Source organism: Poromitra crassiceps (assembly GCF_964638095.1).
Source record: "Poromitra crassiceps genome assembly, chromosome: 21".
Taxonomy (NCBI): Eukaryota; Metazoa; Chordata; class Actinopteri; order Beryciformes; family Melamphaidae; genus Poromitra; species Poromitra crassiceps.
In genome coordinates this window covers 20,385,355-20,394,543 of record NC_139638.1, presented here as the reverse complement: position 1 = coordinate 20,394,543, position 9,189 = coordinate 20,385,355, and the positions used below count along the sequence as shown (strand labels likewise).

The 9,189-nt window shown below is 45.2% G+C and overlaps 1 protein-coding gene across 1 annotated transcript in view; it reads right to left on the bottom strand.

Annotated features, from left to right (window-relative positions):
* Window positions 1-5,233, bottom strand: part of nedd4l (NEDD4 like E3 ubiquitin protein ligase) — a gene marked incomplete at its 5' end in the record, with an annotated part of 87,465 nt that extends 82,232 nt beyond the window's left edge. Inside the window, 2 exons of the mRNA XM_083657805.1 lie at window positions 1,055-1,128; window positions 5,106-5,233. Coding sequence (XP_083513931.1) covers window positions 1,055-1,128; window positions 5,106-5,150 — 119 coding nt within the window. The remainder of the gene's footprint in view (window positions 1-1,054; window positions 1,129-5,105) is intronic.
* Between the last annotated feature and the right edge of the window lie 3,956 nt (window positions 5,234-9,189).

Genomic DNA, 9,189 nt, shown 5'->3' with positions numbered 1-9,189 from the left:
AACACATCAAGAGGCATAAAAAATAAACAAAGACAGATGGACAGACAGACGCACGCTTCTCCATAATCTAGACCTGATAAAACTCATTAAAAACTTTGACCTTACACAGCAGATTACACCTGCTCTAGTCATCAGACCAGCCTATCATAACACAGCAGATTACACCTGCTCTAGTCATCAGCCTATCATAACACAGCAGATTACACCTGCTCTAGTCATCAGCCTATCATAACACAGCAGATTACACCTGCTCTAGTCATCAGCCTATCATAACACAGCAGATTACACCTGCTCTAGTCATCAGCCTATCATAACACAGCAGATTACACCTGCTCTAGTCATCAGCCTATCAGAATACTTTGAACTTGCTTCAAGCAAAAGATACCCACCAATGACAGAGAGGGAGAAATCAGTGGTATGTTAGATTTTTCATTACGAGAAAGCACTGGTGATATTGATTGATACAGTTGCAAATGAGTGTTGTATCCGTTTCAAATTTTTAGTATTGATACTTATCGATACCTGTTGCAAATGAGTATTGTATCCGTTTCAAATTTTTAGTATTGACTTTTATCGATACTATCGATACTTTTGACAACCCTACTGTTACTTCCTTTTGTCAATGTTTTTGATCGTCAGTCAATCAAAGGCTACAATTTCAAATGCAAGTGTTGTTGGTGGTTTTCGCTGCAGCACTGGGATTACACGGCCTGCATGCGCTGGGGTTGTTATGGCGATTAATTGGATTGTTAACGGGTGCTCTCTCTTGCTGTCTGAGGTTGGCCTATAGATGCGTTGTCTCTCTAGGAGCAGATCACCTAAAGATGCCTAAATTGTATACAAAAGTAAACAATTTAATGGTATATTTCCCACTTTTGCTGAGCGCTATACTGTAGACGCCTATCCCAAACGAACTATAGTTTGGGTTGAGTTCAGTGATTGAAGCAAATAAATGAAGCCAAGGCTATTAGTTTGAAGTTTTAAAGTAATGACAGAGATGCTTCTGATGAAAAGAGCATGTTCTGGTGTGTCCCAAAAATCAGCTGATGCTCACCTGGCTCCAATGATGTCTTTCTTCGCCAGGTCGATTCCAGCGATGACCTTAACCCGCAGCACCCTCGTTTCATGCTGGAGAAGAGAGAGAAGAGAGAGATGATGGAGACATTTTGTTTTTGGAGGGAGGGGAATATCATAATCAAGCCACTTAAAAACATCTGTAATAGAGAGCCGCAGGAATGAGTCCGGAAAACATCGATGCTAACACTTCCTGGTTCTTCACTGTTTTCGCCTATGGGATTTTTGAATGGGTTTTTGGTGCGATCCTTCAAATGAGGTTTGTGGTTAACGCAAGCTTATTCAAACACGAACCAGTGTTCAGCAGGATAATCTTCACACATGAGGACCACTTTTATGAGTTTTTAAGCTTTTACGTGCCGTTAAAAGGGCGGCTAGCTAGCAAACGGCTAAATGAGACTACACTGTTGAGTCGACGGGGATATTAATACGTCAATAACGCCATCACTTCAAAGGACGAACACGGAAATTCTCTTTCCCTCACCTGGTTCAGCCCGGGGTAATCAGTGCACAGCAGCGCACACATCAACAACACTCCAGGTTGAGTGGTGACGTGACGGGGAAGCCTATGCGACACTTGTGTGTAGTTCTGGATTAGCTTAGCACAAGCTTTTTACTTCTAGGGCTCGCATTTACGCTTCAAAACTCATGAAAGTGGTCCTCGTGTGTGAAGATTATCCCGCTGAACACTGGTTCGCGTTTGATTAAGCTTGCGTTGCCCAGAGACCTTATTTGACTTGAAGCATCGCGCCAAAAACCAATTCAAAAATCCCATAGGCAGAAACGGTGAAGAACCATGAAGACCGCGGACTTCCGCGTTCCGACTACAAAAACACGTCATCCCTGCGGCTCTCTACTGCTGGCAGCACTGACCTGCATACTGCTTTTATAAGTGAATAACCCTGACCTAAATAGGACTGAGTGGTATTTAAAAGGCTTTCAAGACTAACTTACTGCTGGGTTGCTATTCATGACTTAGCAGAAGAGATCAGACAAAACTATATGAATTATGAACTACTACTGCAGAAAATATATAATGCAATGCAATGCAGGATTGGCTCATTCGTCTCTCTAGGAATGTGTCCTTAGTTCGAACTTCTTATGGCCATAATGTTACGCTGTGTGTGGTGTGCACGCCACGCATACACACACATGTTCTTCCAACAGCACCTCCTGCATGGTCAACCTCGACCTATCTCACGCCACGCTCCGGTTACTACTTCACACACTTTTCCTTACTACACTGCAACTTAAAATGTGCGCTAAAAGAAAATCGATGACATGCTGCCTTCCAGTAGGTACTAGGTAGGCTAAGTCATGTTTATATATAATATGATACATAATGGCTAGCAACAACTCCTGTCACAGCTTTAATTATGGTAAGTGCTGGAGAATGGGGGGGGGGGGGGGGGGGGAGCCCAGACCTACCCAGCTGTTCCCTCGGGCCACGGCGGTGGTCAGAGGGGCATAAGTAACATTACTGAAAGTTTACATCACACTCTTGTCAGGAAGCTTATTGTCTTATGGAATGTGGGGGACTATAATTGTCTTAGACACTCGAGGCAAGCTCCGGCTTTACGTCTGTAACACAGTGAACGTTAGCCAAAGCTAGCCGACCCTTCCCAAAGTCGCCTTGTGTTGCAGCTCCTGGAATGCCGTCATAAGCATGCCTTTTAGCTCTCCCTCCCATAATGACAGACCGGCAGACAGCGTTCACAGTGGAGTCAAGGTGGAACTTAGGTTATCTGAGGGAGGGCCACCGCTCAACCCAGCCAAGTCTCGGCCAAGGTGCTGGAAAAATAACTAGAGTTACAAATATAAAAGGAATTTCCGCACACTTGAATCTGTACAGATTTCACATTTATTAAGCTTTCGGTCGACTAGATGCTCTGATGAAGGTCTAGTCGACCGAAAGCTTAATAAATGTGAAATCTGTACAGATTCAAGTGTGCGGAAATTCCTTTTATATTTGGAACTTAGGTTATCAAAATGACTTGCTACCTGGCTATCTCAGTTTGATTACTCTTATCCTGTGACATAAGGTATACCACTGACTGTTCTGATCCTAATACTTACAAAAAAAAAGTGTGAGGTACAGTTTAGAATTACCCAATGCAAAATCACCAAGAGACTATATCAACTTAAAAGATAACTCTGTCTGTAGTCTGTATTAGGGATGTAACGATAACCGGTTTTAATGATAACCGTGATCGAATCCCTTACGATAACCGTACCGTTTAAAATTTTCATTATCATTAAAACCGTGGCACCGTGATTACCGTGTTACCATGATTACAGTGCTTTGAAAAACATGGTAATAAATACTGTCCATCATCAACCAAAGCTGGCAACCGTCTCCCAGATGCAAACGCTCAGCCTTGGAGAAATGATGTCAGTGAGTGAGTGCATCAATCCTTTTTGGGCCTGAGTTTCCAATATAAAACTTGGTGACATTTCTGTGAGTGTATTAGTACTTTTTGAACATTTTCAGCACATTATAACAAACCGTGATAATACGATAACCGCGATAATTTTGGTCACGATAATCGTGACGTGAAATTTTCATACGGTTACAGCTCTAGTCTGTATTTGACTAAAATAACAACCTAACCACGGCTACACTAGTCTAACGTATATATTGCAAGAGTCAACATAATACACCAATACCTAATCATTTGCATAATAGAATGAGTTGCCTGAGGCTGATCTTATTGTAGCGATGTGGGTTTGTCAGTAAACATGGGTTTGTCTAGTTGTCACGTTAGTCTGGGGTTGACATGTCTGTGGGGATTTACGGGGGTACGTAAAGACAGCAGACCAGCCAGTGGGTGTGGTGGAGAGAGGGGTTCACCTGTGATTGGCTGGGGTAAGGGGGGATCTGAACGAGAGTGTCAGCTCGGGGTTGTTGATGTGGGAAGCCTGAGGGAGAGGGCTGTGTGGGTTTGGGAGCTGCGGAGCTAGGAGAAGCTAGCTGGGTTTGGGTGTGTGTTGTAGTGTTGGTTTTGGCGTGGACCACGGCTGACAGTGGTCCCCGGTTATAGCGATCCACAATAAAGTGCGGTGACAAGAACCTGACTGTTCGACTGCTTTGTGGGATTATTACATTATTATGCATCATTAGTGAAAAAGCACTCTTTTGGCCACTGCTGTAAACAGACTGCTCAACAGTAAGAGACACACCAAGTCACCAACTATTCTCTTGTAAGAAATCAGCAAGAACATCTTAATATGTTTATTCGTCATCATTGGATCATCATCACATAAAAACATGTAACCTAGTCGTATCGTCATTATTCCTTAATGCACCAGTCTAAAGATCAGATTGACTGAAGTAGATACCCCCTACAGTCACAATGATGATACAGATGCTCCAAATCATTCTATTTTTCTATTCCATTAGTAATCTCCTCATGTCTGATTCGTGATTCATAAAGATCTGTAAAACAACATCCAATGCTTTCCTCGACGGGTGTCAAAGCTAAGAGTTCACCGCATAGGAGTGGATTCAAACTCGTTTTGTGGTCAACTAACGTTAGCCATCATCACCAGCTCTGGAACACTGACAACAGATGTTGAAATCTGAACAACAGACAGACTGGCTAACTGGTAGTGCAGCCACAATTTCTAGCTACATAAATTGTACAATATCACATGTAAATTAGCCTGCCCATCTAACGATACAGTATAGGCTCCAAAATAGCACTTTGAGGCGCTGCAAGCTAACAGATCGTAGCGTAACGTGTATTTGTATTAAAACACATAAAAATACAAATAAAAGCTTGTTTGATCGTGCTCTAACGTTACCGTCGTGCTATTTCTGAGCTGTTAAGCCACGTTAATAAATGAAATGGACACAACAGTAGACACAGGCAGCAGGAAATTGACAGCTGACTTTCTGGAATGTAACGGTAGGACTTGTTAGCTTGATCACCCAGCTAATGTTAACGTTGAACCCCTCTGTTAACTGAAACCTAGCCGTCTTTGCTAACGCTAACGTACACAACAAAGGCTCCGTTGATATTGTAGCTTACCTCATCTTCTGAAAGTCCATATATTGGTTCGAAATTCGTAGCCATATAGCCTAACAGTCCACACTCTACTTCACACAAGAAAAACAAGCCGTTTGGCAAAGCTAGCTAGCTAGCCTTGAACAATAAAGTCTCCTTTTCTCTCGTGCTTGGTGGTGGTGAGTCCAGAGAAAGAGGCACGGCACGGAGGTCTCGTTTGCAGCAAGATAATAACGTAATCCTCCTCGCCAGCGTGGTCTGCCGAGTCTACACTACTTGCCAATTAAAACTATGCCTAAAATGTTTCGAGACAGCTCGCTTTTGTGTCACTCCCAAGCTTATCCTCCAGAAACGCTGTGACAGTTGACTTCCTCTAACCGACTGTCAGCCAATCAAATGACAGTATGTTTGATTGATGAGAACTGCGGCCAACCAGGCAGAGCGTGGAGTGGCGTGGGGCTCTCTCTCTCTCTCTCTCTCTCTCTCTCTCTCTCTCTCAATTCAATTCAATTCAAAGGGCTTTATTGGCATGATAAGGTGCATCTTACATTGCCAAAGCATACATTAGCAACACTTAGCAGTTACAAAGAATCAAAAACAGAAAACAAGACATTTTGTTACCCAGTAACATAAATCACCAAATCTGAAGATATTCAAAAAGGAAGATAAAAGAAAATTAAATGGAATGTGATAGTATAGAGTACAATAGAAGACCATTGTTGACCGGAATCTATACAGAATAATAACAGAACTGTAATAAATAGGCAGTTAAATGGTGATAGTGCAAAATAGTGAGCAATTACAGTATATTAACAAAAATTCACAGAATCTGTAAATAACCGTTGTTATTTTGAAATCTTCAGAAGAGAGTGAAAAACAAAACAAAGCAAAAAAGAATAAAATATAATAGAATAAGATAGAATAGAATAAAATATTAATATTTAATATTATATTAATATAATATAAGCAATAAGCAAAAACAAGACATTTTGTTACTCATTAATTATAGGTCACAAAACTGTGACTTAAGTAAAATACGATAAAATAAAAGATTAAATCAAAGCAATAAAAAGCAGTAAAAGCAATAAAATAAAAACAATCACTAAGCTAGCTAATTCAGCCAGATGTGGACGGCTCTCCTGTCCACTGGCTGTCCCTCAGCTGCTGGCAGCTCCACACATAATGGGCTGCTAAGACGGTGCATTCGGGTTTCTCTCCAAGGAGGCATACTGACTCTCTCTCTCTCTCTCTCTCTCTCTCTCTCTCTCTCTCTCTCTCTCTCTCTCTCTACACAATACAATATGATTGCTATTTAATATTACGTAATTTATTTAGAATTGCGATTTATTACCCCTTTTTTCAACTGCAAATGAAATGCACAGGAAAAAACTGTCAACTGTAGTTACCTGTCAATCATTAGTACCACAAAACGGGATTGACAGACTGACCATACCTGACCATAAACCTGCCATAAATGTTGCATGGGCCTGACAATAAAAAATATTTATTTATTTTATTTTATATTTATTTATTTTGCAATTCAATATTTACACATTCCATGGCCGGAAAGGAGCATTCATTCTGATGTAGTCCCAGCAAAGTCCAAGTAACTGCTCAGCCAATCCAGAACTACTCCTCTCACCCCATATGTGTGTAACAGAAAGTAAAATAGTGTGATCTATGGTGTCAAATGCTTTTTTTAAATCAATAAAAAGCCCTATTGTGTATTTTTTATTCTCTATTGCCGTTGTAATTTCTTCTATTATATTCATTAATGCTAAAGCTGTGGAGCGATTTTTCCTAAAACCATACTGACTCTCACTCAGTAAGTTATTCCTATCCAAAAAAAACATCCAGTTTTTGTACAGTTTTTCAAGCATTTTCAGACACATCATCCAGAAACATAGACTGCAACAGTTTACTTTCTCCATATATATATATATATATATGTAGCGAAGCTTGTTGGCTTGCTGGGGGCAAAGCTTCTGGGCTTGCCTCGTGAAGTGTGCTGGATCGTGTATGAAGGCTCACGGGCTGTGATCGATCAGAATCACGGAGATGGAGATAGGGACCGACTGGTCGGTCCTGGGACGCGGTTGAATTACCACTGTTGACCTCTCTGGGTGTAAGGCAGTTGGTCAGCAGGGCCTGACTGGTTGTAAGACAGCAGGGGTTCAATTCGGGTCCGGGATTAGTTGTGCTAATGGTTGACATTATTAGGGGAGTAAGAAATACCTGAATCAAGCAGGAATCTCTCGGATGTGTTCTAGCGTCACGGAACACTGTGTTTATATGGTCGCGTTCCGGTGTATGACATCACGTCATTGGTGATGTCACAACGTTCGAGGGAACTATGACATCATCGGTGCTATGTCTGACATCGCCGATGACCTCACAGGTGAACTCTATGCTATGACATCATTGTCATCGTTGATGATGTCATCATCATTACGTCCTTTGGCGCGCCGGCTGGTAGGCATCGACTGCCCCAAGAACAGGCCTGACGGTGGGCCATTATGGGCCGTTTCTACAGCCGCTCCCAGATTCCTGTGGGGAATCTGTATTCTTCCAGAAATGGCCGGAATGGCCCTCCAGTCCCACCTGGTATAGGCAGGGCTTGGTTGATTATTCTGGGAGTGAGGGGGGCTGTGGTCCGCCTGGCCACCAGCCGGGTGTAGGCACGGGTCCGCGCGTCGTTGTCTAGTCCCGTACATCACAAGAGCCAAGATTTGGTGACCGTCCTCGTTGGCCAGGATGTGTGTGGGATCCTACTGCTGTAGTGAGCTGTAGTGGCCTCTGGGGGCTTGAGTTTCCAGTTGAGGAAACTCAGCGGCGTGAGTTCAGCGCGGGAGCCGCTCAGGAGCCAGGGGTCTACCCATCCTACCCATCCTACCCAGCTACTGCGGTAGTGAGGAGCCTCTGGTTCTGGTGGCTTGAGTTTCCAGTCGGGGAACCTCAGCGGCGTAGGGTCGGTGAGGAAGCAGTTTGTCTGCCCTCGTTGGAGGGAGGCCTCTGCCCCTAGTGTCTCGTTGGCCGCCCCGTGGAGCGCCGGTGTGGCATCCTCACTGAGGGCACCGACGGTCGTGCACTCCTCCGGCAGGGGGGGAGCCGACCTGAGGCCACCGTAACTTGGCTTCAACTCCTCGCTCTTATCCGCGGTCGTGTGGAGTCGGGGTGTCTTTGGCCAGTGATCTGGGCTGAGAAGGGGGAAGGGGGATCCGCAACCCCGACTGCTGGTGGTGAGTGCGGGAAGAGGCCTTCCCCACGCAGTGTCGACCACAACAGCTACCTGTGATTGCGGTGGGTCGTCCTCCCACTCTTCCCAGGCCTGCAGCAGTGTCTCGGGTAGGACTGGATCATCCCAGCCTGGTGCCCATTTCCATCGGTGCTGTATGAGCAGGATAAGATGGATCCTCCCGAACTGATGGAGGGGCAAATTCCTCGGGCGGGATTCCTGCTGCAGGGCGGTGATGGGGTAAGGTTGCTCGCCTAGACCAAGGTTCGGTTCCGTAAAGGCTCTCTCGGTGCAATAGGTCTGCTCTGGGCAAATTGCCGGCGAGACGATGAGGGAGACGGCCACCCCGTGAAGCATCTGGGGCTCCTGCCTCGCCGTCCGCAAGGGCATGTCCACTTGCTCCACTTGCTCGGACTTGTTGGCCTCCCTGGAGGCCTTGGCTGGAGTTGTCTCCATGAGCCCGGGCAGGGCCAGGAGGTGAATTCTGGGAATAGGTAGTTGAGATGGCTGGTCCCGTCCTCTGGGGGGGTCCCAGCTGTCGTGTCCAGCTATCTTGTGGGAATGATTGACGCCGTCCGGCTGGCTGTGCCCTGTGCTGTTGGTCCCAACGTTCGCCGTGCCTACCTGAGTGTGGGGTATCGCAGTGGCGGGGTCGGCCGCCCCGTTGCACTGTATTGCATGCTCAGGGTCGGCGACCTCTGTCCTAGATGGGAGTGTTGGTGGCATTGGCACTGGAACAGTGGGTTCCGTAGTTTGGGTCGTTGGCTCTGGAGCCGCCGTGCTGACCTGACCCTGGTCGTGGGAGGTAAGAGGCACAGGTGGAACTGCCGGGTCCCCGGCAAGCAGACAGGCGCGAGGCCGGGCTGCTACGTG